Source organism: Coregonus lavaretus (assembly GCF_964263955.1).
Source record: "Coregonus lavaretus genome assembly, chromosome: 15".
NCBI classification, from domain to species: Eukaryota; Metazoa; Chordata; class Actinopteri; order Salmoniformes; family Salmonidae; genus Coregonus; species Coregonus lavaretus.
In genome coordinates, this window is record NC_140002.1 from 37,535,693 (window position 1) to 37,551,246 (window position 15,554).

At 43.3% G+C, this 15,554-nt stretch overlaps 1 protein-coding gene across 1 annotated transcript; it reads left to right on the forward strand.

Moving 5' to 3' along the window:
* Nucleotides 1-630: 630 nt before the first annotated feature.
* On the forward strand, nt 631-15,331 carry LOC311143137 (protocadherin beta-16-like; the record flags this gene model as incomplete). The annotated part of the gene is made up of 3 exons (XM_084178934.1): nt 631-1,294; nt 9,473-9,744; nt 13,223-15,331. 3 exons carry the CDS (start codon nt 631-633, stop codon nt 15,329-15,331), a joined length of 3,045 nt encoding a protein of 1,014 aa, XP_084035060.1.
* Nucleotides 15,332-15,554: the final 223 nt, after the last annotated feature.

Genomic DNA, 15,554 nt, shown 5'->3' on the forward strand with positions numbered 1-15,554 from the left:
ATAGCCATGATTAACATCCAGGATCTTGATTCAGGCGACAATGCTAAGGTTTCATGTTCCATTGATCGCAACCTTCCTTTCAAAATTGAATCATCTTTAGCAAATTACTACAATCTGGTGACTGACTCGGTATTGGATAGAGAACAGACATCAGAATATAATGTAACAATCACAGCAGTAGATGGAGGCAACCCGCCCCTCTCAAGTAAAAAGACGCTCAGTTTAAAGCTTTCAGATGTGAACGACCATGAGCCCCAGTTCCAACAAGAACGCCATGATGCCTATGTGTTTGAAAACAATGCCCCTTCTCTGTCTTTCTTTTCTATAAGCGCTACAGATGCAGACTGGGGATCAAATGCTCGGGTATCATATTTCCTTGAGGATGGTAGTTTAAACGGAGCTCCACTCTCCTCATATGTGACAATAAATTCAGACAGTGGGGTGCTTTACGCAGTGAAACCCTTTGATTATGAGCAAATGAAATCTTTCAAAATCCATGTCAAAGCACAAGATGGAGGCTCACCCCCATTGAGTGGTAATGTGACTATTAACATATTCATAAAAGATGAGAATGACAATGCGCCACAGGTTCTGTACCCAGTACAAACTAGTGGCTCTCTGGTGGCTGAAATGGTGCCCCGTTCAGCAGATGTGGGCTATCTTGTCACTAAAGTGGTGGCTGTTGATGTGGACTCCGGACAGAATGCTTGGCTCTCATATAAACTGCAGAAAGCGACAGACAGGGCGCTGTTTGAAGTGGGCCTACAGAATGGAGAAATAAGAACCATACGCCAGGTCATTGATAAAGATGCTGTGAAACAAAGGCTCACTGTTGTAGTAGAGGACAACGGACAGCCCTCTCGATCAGCTACAGTCAATGTGAACGTGGCAGTGGCGGACAACTTCCCTGAAGTCCTTTCAGAATTCACTGACTTAACAGTGGACAGGCAATATAATGACAACCTGACTTTTTATCTAGTGTTGGCCTTGGCTGTGGTATCGGTTCTGTTCATATTCTCCATCATTGCCCTTATCACAGTTAAAATCTACAGATGGAGACAGAATCGATTATTCTATAAATCTGCAGCAAACCTCCCCGTTATTCCATATTACCCTCCCGTCTACCCAGACGGAACCATGGGAACCCTACAGCGTGTGTACAACTATGAGGTGTGTGGAACCACTGACTCTAGGATGAGTGATGTGAAGTTTGCGAGGCCTTGTAGCCAGAACACACTGGGGGATGTGAGTCGCATGGGGACAATGCAGAGAGAGAAGAGGGAGCAGGAGGATGGTGATGTGTCTGAAGAGGTGAGACACCCATTCTGTCTTCTACTTTGATACAGCTGTGTACATCTGACTGACTGAGGGATGTTTCTGCACTACAATCATCCTATTCTTTGGCCTCTGTGTGATCAAGTCAACCTTTACAATTGAGTCATGTCAGTAGCATGGTCTAAAAACTGAACTGGTGGCTGGACTGCAGGCAAGCATACTTAGACCCCATTCTATTCTGTGTAACAGTCTGTGGTCTGAGTCTATCCATATGAAGGGGTGGACATATTGAATCTTTGTAGGCCTATTTTACCTTTGTTATGGGTAAGGGGTTTCCCACTACATGTTGTTGAAAGCACTACATGTGGTTGCTGTCTAGTCGTGTCTGTGAGTGTTATTCATCTCTCTGTGTGTCTCAGCCAGCCTATCAGTAACTCTAAAAAGCATTATGGAGGCCAGATGGCTCATAAGGTAGCCTTTGATGTCATGGTTCTGTGTTAACCTGTTTTACGTGATTCATGAAACGCACTGCAACACTGTGGCTATGTTCATCAGGGGATTACTATTTTCTATATATCATTTACCCAGCAGGTGTGCAGATAAAGGAGCAGGTTATGAAACCACTGTATCAGTTTCATTAGGTCTCGTCTGACTAACAGACTGATCGACTGACCTGACTGGCTGACTGACTGACTGGTTGACTGACTGACTGGTTGACTGACCTGACTGGTGGACTGACTGACTGACTGACTGGCTGACTGACTGACTGGTTGACTGACTGACTGGTTGACTGACCTGACTGGTGGACTGACTGACTGACTGACTGGCTGACTGACTGACTGGTTGACTGACTGACTGGTTGACTGACCTGACTGGTGGACTGACTGACTGACTGACTGGTTTACTGACCTGACTGGCTGACTGACTGGTTGACTGACCTGACTGGCTGGCTGACTGACTTGACTGGTTGACTGACCTGACTGGCTGACTGAATTATTTACCTGACTGGCTGACTGATTGACTGACTGACTGGTTGACTGACCTGACTGACCTGACTTGACTGACTGACTCATTGCTAATACTATCAAGTTATTGTTCTGAGGAGCCCTCTCGTTCTTCTCTGTCCTATGGATCTTCCCTCTCTCTGTCTGTATTTTTATCTCTCACTCTCCTCCCCCCTCTTTCTCTCCTCTTTCCTCTCCCTCTCTGTAAAACACCATGGCGCTTGGGCAAACTGACCCACTTCCCCCCTCACACGCTGCTCTAATATTCTGTGCTGCTGTGGTGCAGTAATGGGCTTATGTGTCTCTCCCATCAGACTCTGGCCTTTATTCCACTGCAGTGTTATACTCATGCCTGTATGGAACACTGTCACTGCTCTGTATTCAGAATGAGTTGGTCTGTATAACTCTGTCTCTGAGTCTGTCTGTCTGTCTGTCTGTCTGTAACCGATGGTCTTGCTCAGTACTTGTCATTCTCAGTAGTAATGTCAATGGCTCACAGGTTGTAAGGGTTTAGACTGGATCATGTTAGTGAGAGGAGGATGTGATGTAACGTGGCATGCTGTTAGCAGTGACAGTGATTTCAAACCTGCCTAGAAACAGCCAGCAACACGTCACATCTTTGCCTTCATTTTAACCACTAGGCCTAAAGCATGGTTATCGGGGTATATTTGCGAGCCATAGGAAAACAGAAAATACAAAATACTTGTTTTAATGGTTGTGTTCATCTGAGTGTTTGTGGGTTTGTGAGTATAGTTAAATTCAGGCGATCTAGAGTGTTATGCCCTCTTCTCTCCAGCATCCCAGGGAGATTCACCTCAAGCTCATGCACATTGTCATAGCAACACTCTCTCCATACAGAAAGTGCTGCAGATTCCTGACATAAGAAATGTTGCGTGGTTGTTGACTTGTAAATAATAATAATGTTCACAGTCTTGTGCTATTTCTGGCTAGAACAACTACTCTATTAAAAGCTTACTTGTCTTATGTCCTCTCAGCATGCTTGTAGGTGTGCATGGTGTGCATACATCTGTGTCTGTCTGTATAATAGAGAGAGTGATTAGCAGAGACAAAATCGTTTTATTCTCCTACTCACGTATGTGTAAAAGGCTAGTATAGCCCTGTAGTTACACAACACGTCATGAAGGCAGGAAGTTGGCTAGACTGATTTGATCCAGAAGCACTGAATACGTTTTCCCTGAGTCTCACTGCACTGGCATGACAACTGCATACAATACAATACTGACCCAGTTTGAGCTGCCACCTCTCTTTTCCTGTTACGTTTGAGAGTTATGGGACAGCTTAGTTGTATTCCATTCTGTTACCTCTGTAACTACTCATCAACCACTTTGTCTTAGCCCCATTACAAGTTTGCACTTAATCAGTCTCATTAATAATTACAATTTACAATTGAGTCATTTAGCAGACACGCTTAACCAGAGCGACTTAAAGTAGTGAGTGCATACATAATGTACTTACACAAACTTAGGCCTGCACCTGTATTATATAGCCATAGTGTAGTTTATACCCATATAACCAATATTGTGTTTCTCTCTTTGTCTCTTCCCTTCACATAATCACAAGCACTCACTTGTCCATGTCAGACGTGGGTGTTCTCAGTGTGTCCTTATGTGTCTGTTTACCAGCCAGTGACTGAGTGGCATATTGGTGGCATTGAACACACAGTGTGGAGGCAGAGGGAGGGGGCAAGGTGTTGTTGTTCATCATGCAGCAGTATGAAGGCTGTGGGATGCAGGTTTCACTTCAGCACTAGCTTCTGTTCCTCTTCAGTCCAATCAAGGTTTTGTCTTCAGATGACATGAACTGTACAGTTCATGCTCACATAAACCCACACAGGGTCACAGGATCTATTCATTTCTAAAGCCTCTCTCTTTCTCCCTCTCTCTCTTTGCCCCCCCCCCCCCCCCCCTCTCTCTCTCTCTCTCTCTCTCTCTCTCTCTCTCTCTCTCTCTCTCTCTCTCTCTCTCTCTCTCTCTCTCTCTGTCTGTCTGTCTGTCTCTCTGTGTGTCTGTGTCTATGTCTGTGTCTGTGTCTGTGTCTGTGTCTGTGTCTGTGTCTCTGTCTCTGTCTCTGTCTCTGTCTCTGTCTGTCTGTCTGTCTCTCTCTCTCTCTCTCTCTCTCTCTCTCTCTCTCTCTCTCTCTCTCTCTCTCTCTCTCTCTCTCTCTCTCTCTCTCTCTCTCTCTCTCATTCACTCACCCACTCAATCTGTTTCTCTCTTTCCTCTTTCTTCATCTCTCTCCCTGTAACAAAAAGCTTCTCACTATGTCACGTCAGTATCTATTTATACTCTCCATAGCCCTCTAGCTTGGTTCAACACCACAGCTTAATACAGTGAGGCTATAGACTAAACGTTTTTTATAGAACACTTCCCACAGTAAAACCCTGTCTTTACAGAGACTGTTTTTGACAAGTAGCCCTCTGGCTTTACTCTCCTAGCTTTGGCTTTTCCCTATCTGTAATAACAGAGAATTGGAATGCCATGAAAGCGTGCTCTGCTCATCTTGAACTCTGCTCTGCTCAATGCACACAGAACATCAATGCTTAATTTGCGCAATGCATACCTTTCCCTTTCTAGCATTAATTCAAATGCATTATTTTCAGACAGCTTGCATTTTCCCACCCCACCCTTCCCCTTCCCCACCGACACAGAAACAATCACACATTAATTTTCAGGACTGGAGGTGGGATGTGTTGCCATAACAACTGGCTGAGTCACACTGAAGACTGCACCATTCCCTCAGAAGTTGCATGGGGAGACAGCTTAAAGTATGGGTGTTTGATCGAAAGGCAGTGTATTACAGTGCAGTGACAGAGGAAAGGGACCCCTGCTGTGGACCATGTTTAAGTATTCACTGAGCCGCAGTGGGGCTGGGCAGGGCAGGGCCAGCAGGAATGGGAAACGTGTCTGTATTATTTTGTCCGAATCTCGCTATCTCTTTGTCTGGGGAGATGATGGGTGTAATGCGGGTTTGCTACTGTCAGTGAAGATGGTATTGTTGCTGGTGTTTGTGAAGATTGTGATAATTAAGATAAAAACAATGATAAAAGTCATGCTCTTATTTGTTTACAAGTGAAATAAAGTAATATTAACACTCTTGCAGATCTAACCATGTCTTAACTATTGTAAAGACCAGCAACAGTAAAACAATAAGAAAAACATGCAAAGGATTTGGTGACATAGCGCCTATGTTTTGTGTTTGGTAATAGCGAACATGTTTTTTTGGTGATGGTAAACATGCTTGTGTTCCCCTGGTGGTCAGGCACCAACCTCATGATTATAGGGCACATAGTTTTCCCTGACGTAGGGACCTGACCAGGAAAACCTCAGGGCCCTACTCATGAAGCATAAGGAGAACATTAAGAAAACACTGGTGTAATACTATGGTTGGTGCACACATTGAACCCACACTACGCATGCACAGAATGATATACAACACAGTGGTCATGCTAAGTGACTGTGTTGAGTATGTGTCAGATGGGTTTATATCTGAACACTTCTTCTGTTTTGGTAAGTATGTCTCTGAGTACAGTCATTGTCCTAATCTAATGAATATGTCTTTCTTTTCTCTCTTTTCCATGTTGTCACTGCATCTGCTCCCTCTGTGTTTCTCCAAACAAGGTAAGATCAACGTATCTCCCTTTCTACCTACCAATTTATCCTACCAATCTATAATCTATCTGTCAATCTATCTCAAACCGCATCAAATCTATCTCTTCCTCTCTCTCACACACACAAGCACTTATACACACACACATGCACACACACACACACACACACACTCACACATACACACACAAACACTTGTGTATGCACTTAGACCAATGTAACCTTTAAGAGGATCATGTTCAACACACAAGTAGGAGAGGTAAAGTGGCAGATCAGCGTTGTGCATCATATGTCACAGCCAGTTATACAGATTTTAGACACTGTATTATTTATGATTCCAATGCTTGCCATTTAAATATCTCAGTGCTAACAAAGGGGAAAATAACATTCCCATGAGCTGTGTTTGAGATAAATCAAAATATATCTATAATGAATATGTTGGTAGGCCTACTTGTACCAATCACATCTCTTCCTTTGGGTGAAGTGCACACATTTAGAATTATTGCAATCATTATTTTCATGTACCTTGGAAAAGGGTTTTACATCTTGTTGCCTTATTCAGCTATTGAGGCCCAACTCATGAATGATAAAGGAGTGCCTGGTCACATAGCAGAATGAAATGCATACCTTTATACACAGTTCCTCGAACAAAGCAGTTTGGGAGCATTTCAATTAGCATTCTACCTGTTGAATCTGGTGTTTATCTGAGGATATGTATGTTCAGCTAGCTCCTGTTTTCCTTTCTAGTGAAGGGAAACAGGCACGCATTGTTTATGCCGCTCTCGTGCTGCCTATTGTCTGCCGCATTCACCAGAGTGAGCTGTCCGCCTGTGTGGCGCTGTCCACCCGCGTGGTGCTGAAATACTCCTCTGTCTGTGCAGGGCGCGTGGTCTCCTCTGCTTTCAGGGATTGGATAATCTTTTGCTGCACAATGTGGGTCATACTGTGCCACTGATCATCGTGATGAAATGCGACTGTATTAATATTTTGTCGACCTGGCCCACATTATATAACAATGTGATACCATTATAAGCGTAATTCATGATTAAACCTTTCTTTTTATCTAACGCTGTAATAGGTCGTTATCAATAAAATGTCACATTATGGTGCAGAGCGTTCAATTTGGCTGGTGGGGGCACGGAGACCTCCATCTCCACTAAAACCATTGACAACTACATGCCGTTTGCAAGGGATTGTTAAATAAATGTTATAACTATTTGGTTTTAATATCATCACCTCTTGCAGAGCATAGTCAGAACTACACATTTCCAATTATTCTCTATCATCGAAGTTATACAGCAAGTAACTGAATGCTTTTCATGATCAGTCAAAATAAAACGATTAGGTATTTTCAGACACTTGGAAAGACCTTGAAAAGTCCTCGTCCTAGTAAAGTTGTCAGTTGGACTACTGTCATCACCACTATAGATGGCAAGCAAATATAGCCATCTAGTTTATTTTTACATTTTACATTTTAGTCATTTAGCAGACGCTCTTATCCAGAACGACTGACAGTTAGTGAGTGCATACATTTTTTTTTTTTTTTTTTTTTGCTAGCTAGCCAATTTGTCCTTCATTCAATTTAGCCTATCATGTCTGTCAGCAGCAATCGTGATTAAACACTCTTAAAAACAATGTTGAAAATAAGATAATGTTAGCTAACTTCGCTAGTCAGGCCTACGTTGGTTTGAGAAAAAACTACATTAGGTCTACTTATCACTATGTTTAGGCAACTGTGCACAGTTTCTATCCGTAGCTTGCAAAATAAACATGATCAGCTAACAGTATATAGGTAAATGCGCCCTTCTGCTGCTTGACAGGCAGAGCCGTCAAAGGATTGGAAATTAACCTAAACCACTCATACTTGTCAGGTATAGTTTACTTTATTTTATATCACTAAAATATCCAATTAATGGTGGCCAATATTGAGAGATATTGTGAGGCTAACCTCACGTAACTGAAATTACATGATCAATTTATTTTTACTGATCATGAAAAGCATGCAGTTACTTTCTGTATAACTCTGATGATAGAGCTAAATGTGCGCAATTGTTTTGCATGGAATAATCGGAAGATTATAGTTTGACTGCTCTTTAAGAGCTGATTATATTACAACCAAATAGTTAACATTTATTTAACAATCCCTTGAAAACGGCACACAGGTGGCAATGGTTTTAGCGGAGCTGGGGATCTTCTTGCCCCCCAGCAGGCAAATCGAACGTGCTGCACCTTATTGTGTGACGTTTTATTGATAACGACCTATTAGAGCACCCTCAGTTGCTAGGGAGATTTAGATAATCTATGCCCCACGGTTGTAGCCTACTGTCGATAAAAGTGTGGACGAATTGCTATTTTGGTGGTCAGACATACAAGCCTAAAGGCTTCCTCTATCATCTCCATAGCAAATTAGTAGCATAATGAAATATGTAGGCTACTCTGTAAATACACGCCACTAAATCGTGTGTGCGTGCGTGTGTGCGTGCCTGTGAGCTTGTATGTGTGCGTCAAACCTCTATCCCTTTTTGCTCCCGCCTCTCATGATACTTTCACTCCCAGCCCGTTACCCCCCTTCTGCTCGTGCTGAGCATGCTACTGTGATTAGACGAGTGTGTGGGGGAGGGGATGAGAGAGACGGGCTCTCTGCTCCTTATGACAGGCTATGAGAACACCACTAGGCTGTGCTTCCCTCTCATTGCCACAAGGCGGCAGAAAGAGTACAGTAAACGGAGGGCTTGAAATGATACAGTGCTGTTATGATTATTGGATACAAATAATAATAATAATAATAATAATAATAATAATAATAATAATAATAGGTTATAGGCTAATATTAGCATTTTTTTTTGGTGGGGGGGTATTTATTATTTTATTTAGTGAATTACCACATCTATTAAGTACAGTAGCACCTTTAATACTTTAAAATCAATGTAACATTGTATACCTGTAAATGAATACTGCTTATCTGTTTCTGTATTTTAAGCATTCTACTCATAGTGAAGGCATAGACTGTACCTGTAAGATACACTATGTGTGTGACTGGTTATATCAAGAGGGTTCTCTGCACCAATACTGTGCTGAGCCATACAAAGGGATGTACTCCCTCCCCTCAGCCTCAGCATCACATCCCACAGCCAACAATGCTCAGATATGGGAGCTACGCTTGCACTGAATGGAAACAAAGTAAGGTCTGTTTGCATTTTTGGGAAATTTGTATTCAAGACACTATGGCGAATAACTCTAATTTTCATATTGTGTGATGGTGAGGCTTTACTGTGAACAGTGGCGGCAGGTAGCGTAGTGGGTAAGAGCATTGTGCCAGTAACCGAAAGGTTGCTGGTTCTAATCCTCGAGCCGACTAGGTGAAAAATCTGTCGATGTGCCCTTAAGCAAGGCACTTAACCCTAATTGCTCATGTAAGTCGCTCTGGATAAGAGCGTCTGCTAAATGACTAAAATGTAAAAAATGTAAAAGGAGGTTCGATGGAACAAAGGACAATGAGGATTCGAGGCCATTTGAGGTGGCAAGTGTTGTGGATTTATCAATTTGTTCTCTTGTGGAATACAATAGAGGCACAGATTCCATACACTATACCTGAGGAGTTAAAGGAAGGCTCTGTTGTTGGAAATATAGCCAAGGACCTGGGTTTGGGAATATCTGAGATTTATGACCGTAAACTCAGGATAGCTTCTGATGCTGGTAAGCAGTATTTCAGTTTAGATTTAGGAAAGGGTGAACTGGTTGTCAATGAAAGGATAGACAGAGAACATTTATGTGGAGAGAATGTCCCTTGTCTGTTACCACTGGAGGTTATAGTTGAAAATCCCTTACAGCTGCACCGCATTGAAATTGAAATACAGGATATAAATGATAATTCTCCAGGTTTTCTTACAAATAAACACATTTTGAAAATAGCTGAGCTGATTAATCCAGGTGCCAAATTCCCATTGGACAGTGCATATGATCCTGAAGTAGCCGCAAACTCATTACGGTCCTATAGTATCAGTGATAATGACCATTTCCTGTTGAATATGAAGACCCAGGGAGGCAAAGAAAATCCCGACCTTGTGCTGAAGACTTCACTGGACACAGAGAAGGACGCCGTTCACAAGCTCGTGCTCACCGCTGTAGATGGAGGGAATCCTGCTCGATCTGGCACCTCTGAAATAACCGTCATAGTTCTTGATGTTAATGATAATGAGCCCCAGTTTGAGATACCTTTAATTAAATATATGTAGCTGAGAATAGACCCTTTGGCAATCAGATTGTAAATGTAAAAGCTACAGATTCTGACAAAGGACTAAATGGAGAAATTGAGTATTTCTTTGCAGACCAGACCCCAGATAGAATAATGAAATTACTTGATGTTGACTAAAATACTGGCGATATTACTGTCATAGGACAACTTGATTATGAACAGATGAATTTGCATATGTTTGATATTGTGGCAAAAGATAAAGGCAGTCCACAGATGGAGGGGCACTGTACTGTAAAGATCAGGATTGCGGATGTTAATGATAATGCCCCTCAAATTATTATAACCTCAACGACCAGTCCAATACCGGAGAATTCAGCCCCCGGGATGGTTATGGCATTGATTAGCGCTAAAGACTTAGACGTTTGTGAGAATGGCAAAGTAAAGTTAAACATGTCCCCAGGTTCCCCGTTCACTCTGAAGCCCTCCGTTTCCAACCATTACGCACTGGTGACCAATGGCCCATTAGACCGAGAGGCGTCCTCGAAGTATGATGTTGTCATAAATGCAGTTGATTCAGCGTCCCCACCTTTATCTACAATGATAACCGTAACCGTGAAAATCCTAGATGTCAATGACAACCCTCCAGTGTTTTCCCAGACATCATATACTGTTTATTTAAATGAAAATGGCACCCCGGGATCTTTACTGAACACAGTGTCCGCCTCTGATACAGACATGTGTGAGAATGCGAAGATCTCCTATTCTATATTAGACTCTAAAGTACAAGACATGTCTGTCTCCTCCTATATTTACATAAACTCAGATAACGGCAGCATCTACAGCAGGGTTCTTCAATTCCGGTCCTGGAGGACCGAAACACTTCTGTTTTTTATTTCTACCTGGTAGTTAATTGCACTCACCTGGTGTCCCAGGTCTGAATTAGCCCCTGATTAGAAGGAGAGGATGAAAAACAGAGGTGTTTCGGCCCTCCAGGATCGGAATTGAAGAACCCTGATCTACAGCATGCACTCGTTTGACTATGAGAAACTGAAGGTGTTTCAGATCCAGGTGCTGGCAAAGGACCACGGCTCTCAGTTTCTGAACAGCAACGCCACGGTTCATATTTTTACCCTGGACCAGAATGACAATGCTCCCGCTGTTATTTACCCCTCCGCTGTCATGGGCTCTGTCTCCCATCAGAAGATGCCCCGGTCCGCTAAAGCAGGCCACCTCGCTACTAAGATATCAGCAGTGGATGCAGACTCGGGCCATAACGCCTGGATTTCCTATAGGCTGGCGGAGGCCACAGACTCGTCTCTGTTCAGTGTGAATCTTTACACAGGGGAGGTGAACGCGCTGTTTCAGAGCAGGATGACTCATCTCAGAGGCTGCTTATAGAGATAAAGGACAATGGGGAACCGGCCCAGTCCACCACAGTCACAGTCAACATACTGTTAGAGGACGGGCTCCACGAACCCATCTCGGCCCTCCGCCAGAAAACAACGGAGCCCATCAAGAGAAACAGTGAAATCACCTTTTATTTGATCATCTCCCTGGCCTCAGTGTCCATGTTGTCTTTGTTGACTTTTCTCATTTTAGTGGTGAAGTGCGTTAGAAACAGTAGGAGCAGCTCGAGTTGCTGTATCAGACGGGCTGACTCTGACGGATACAAGAATCCCAACAGAAACCTGCAGCTCCAACTCAATACTGACGGCCCTATTAAGTATGTGGAGGTCCTGGGAGGGGACATGTTGTCTCAGAGCCAGTCCTTCAGGTCGTGTCTCTCTCCGGTGTCAGAGTTCAGTGATTTCACCCTCGTTAAGCCCAGCAGCACCATTGACTTTAAGGACATGATAAATGTGCTTGATGCATCTTTACTGGACAGTGGGTGGACGTTTGAGAGCCAGCAGGTGAGAGCAGCTACTTTATAATGTGTGTTTTTATTGTCACTGGATTATATCGTTGTCCATTAATGACTGTATGTCCTGGCACTGGGTTTTACCACTTCTATTCATTCGATTCTATATTGTTTGGGTGTTTTGCATTCACTCCTCATCTCAGCGTTTTAAAGAGTATCGTTTCACTTGGTCTAAGCGCTAGGGGCTACAGGCGCTCTCCACAAACGAGGTGCTGAAATACTGTAGCTCTGGAATAGCTAGAGCGTCATGGAACACTTGGTCCTGTTGTTTTGTTATTAGTCTAACATTTAGTTGTGGCAGTCCTTTTGCACCTTACCGAGAGAAAAAAAATGCATGAATTCATGAAATGGCGTTCTTCGACACTTTGGCAAAACCTTTATATATTCATGTTTATTTATTTACATGAAGGTAAACTATGAATGCCAATGCTGTAACAGACCCCCATTTTGAGGAGTAAATGGACACATCGCTACATCACTTCTGCTCATAGCTGCGCAGTTTTTATTTTTACTGCCAGTGCTGAGCTGCTCTCAATGATAATCGATTGGAGCTTTGTGAACCAATCATGTGCTGAACTGTACAAAGAGATCTAGTACCTCCCCCAGCCTCAGCACCATAAACCTAGCCTCGTCGAGAGCCAGGCTTTTTTTGGAGGTATGACTACGCAAGACTACCATAACCCTTACAATGCACAGAGCTGAGAGAGACAGAGCTGCGCTCATTTTGAGAGATAGGACGGACATTTAAAACTGTGTTCAATTCTATCCGAATAATAGGTTTTGCTTAGTGGGATTATCTTGCAATGTATTACAAACCAATACCTTTACGAATTCCAAGGGATCATCATTCATGGAAATGAGGATTCTAATGAAGATAATGGTATTTCTATGGCGGGGGCTTCTGCTTTCCTCCCTTCTTGGGAAGACAATAGAAGCGCAGACGCGCTACACCATCCCCGAGGAGCTGAATGTGGGATCCGTTGTTGGGAATATAGCTAAGGATCTGGGTTTGCAAGTGTCTGAGATTTCCGATCGTAAACTGAGGATAGCCTCCGAGGGCGGTAAGCAGTATTTCAGTGTGGATTTGGGAAGAGGTGACCTTATTGTTAGTGAGAGAATAGACAGAGAGAATCTGTGTGGACGAAGTCCCAATTGTTTGTTACCTTTGGAGGCTTTAATTGAAAACCCACTACAGCTGTTTCGTGTTGAAATCGAAGTACAGGATATAAATGACAATTCCCCAGTATTCCAAAACAATCAAAATGTTCTAAATATTGCGGAGTCTAGAATTCCAGGTGTAAGATTTCGTTTGGAATCAGCACAAGACCCCGACGTTGGCTCCAATACCTTACGCTCATATACACTAAGTAAAAATGAACATTTTGTGTTAGACATAAAAACAAAGAAGGATGGGTCAAAAGTCCCAGAATTAGTTTTAGAAAAAGTATTGGACAGAGAAAGGCAATCCATACAGAGCCTGCTTCTGACGGCCGTAGATGGTGGAAATCCTGCTAGATCAGGTACAGCAGAAATTACTATTCGAGTTCTAGACAATAACGACAATGCACCCGTGTTTGAAGAAAGTACATATGACATTCAAGTGGTTGAAAACACATCACCAGGAACGGTCGTTGTCACTGTTAAAGCAGTCGATCTTGATCAAGGGTCCAACAGTGAGATCGTTTACTCACTTGGACCACACACATCAGAGTCACTACAGGACCTTTTAACTATAGATCCGCAAACCGGTGAAATAAAGGTTAAAGGAGATATAGATTATGAAAAGGGAAATTCGTTTAAATTTGACGTTCTCGCAACAGACAAAGGCACCCCACCAATGCAGGGCGTATGTAGTATTAATGTAGAAGTTATGGATTTAAACGACAATTCCCCAGCTATCATTTTAAAGTCTCAGCCTAGCCCGGTGAGTGAAGACGCGCCTATTGGAACAGTTGTTGCTTTGATAAGCGCTAAGGACATAGACTCTGGAGATAATGGTAAAGTCAATCTGAATATAGCGCCAGGCTTACCTTTTTCATTAAATCCATCAATTTCTAATAACTACGCTTTGGTTAGTGATTCCAGTTTGGATCGGGAGAAAAAAACAGAGTACACTGTCGAAATTACAGCTTCTGACCTCGGGAAACCGTCTCTTACCTCCAGAAAAACAATCACGGTTCGTATTTTAGATGTCAATGACAACTCGCCAGTGTTTTCCCAGACCTCCTATACTGTGTACGTTAAAGAAAACGGCATCCCGGGATCTTTACTGAGCACAGTGTCCGCCTCTGATACAGACATGGGTGAGAATGCGAAGATCTCCTTTTCTATATTAGACTCTAAAGTTCAAGACGTGTCTGTCTCCTCCTATATTTACATAAACTCAGATAACGGCAGCATCTACAGCATGCACTCGTTTGACTATGAGAAACTGAAGGTGTTTCAGATCCAGGTCCAGGCAAAGGACCACGGCTCTCCGTCTCTGAGCAGCAACACCACGGTTCATGTTTTTATCTTGGACCAGAACGACAATGCACCCGCTGTTATTTACCCCTCCGATGTCATGGGCTCGCATCAGAAGATTCCCCGGTCCGCTAAAGCAGGCCACCTCACCACTAAGATATCGGCAGTGGACGCAGACTCAGGCCATAACGCCTGGATTTCCTATAGGCTGGTGGAGGACACACACTCGTCTCTGTTCAGTGTGAATCTTTACACAGGGGAGGTGAGAACTAAACGCGCTGTTTCAGAGCAGGATGACTCCTCTCAGAGGCTGCTTATAGAGATAAAGGACAATGGGAAACCGGCCCAATCCTCCACAGTCACAGTCAACATATTGTTAGAGGACGGGCTCCACGAGCCCATCTTGGACTTCCGCCAGAAAACAGCAGAGCCCATCAAGAGAAACAGTAAAATCACCTTTTATTTGATAATCTCTCTGGCCTCAGTGTCCGTGTTGTCTATGTTGACTTTTCTCATCTTAGTGGTGAAGTGCGTTAGAAACAGTAGGAGCAGCTCGAGTTGCTGTATCAGACGGGCTGATTCTGACGGTTACAAGAATCCCAACAGAAACCTGCAGCTCCAACTCAATACTGACGGCCCCATTAAGTATGTGGAGGTCCTGGGAGGGGACATGTTGTCTCAAAGCCAGTCCTTCAGGTCGTGTCTCTCTCCGGTGTCAGAGTTCAGTGATTTCACCCTCGTTAAGCCCAGCAGCACCACTGACTTTAAGGACATGATAAACGTGCTTGACGCATCTTTACCGGACAGCGCGTGGACCTTCGAGAGCCAGCAGGTGAGAGGATTTAATTAGGTTTGTTTTTATTATTACCGGATTATATCGTTGTTCATTTATGACTGTCTCCTGGCGCTGGGTTTTACCACTTTTATTCATTTCGATTCTATATAATTTGGGTGTTTTGCATTCACTCTTTATAACAGCGTTTTAAGCTAGAGATACTGTAACTGTTTTATTTTGCATTGGATGCGTCTCAATCTAGCCTCCCGAGTGGCGCAGTGGTCTAAGGCACTGCATC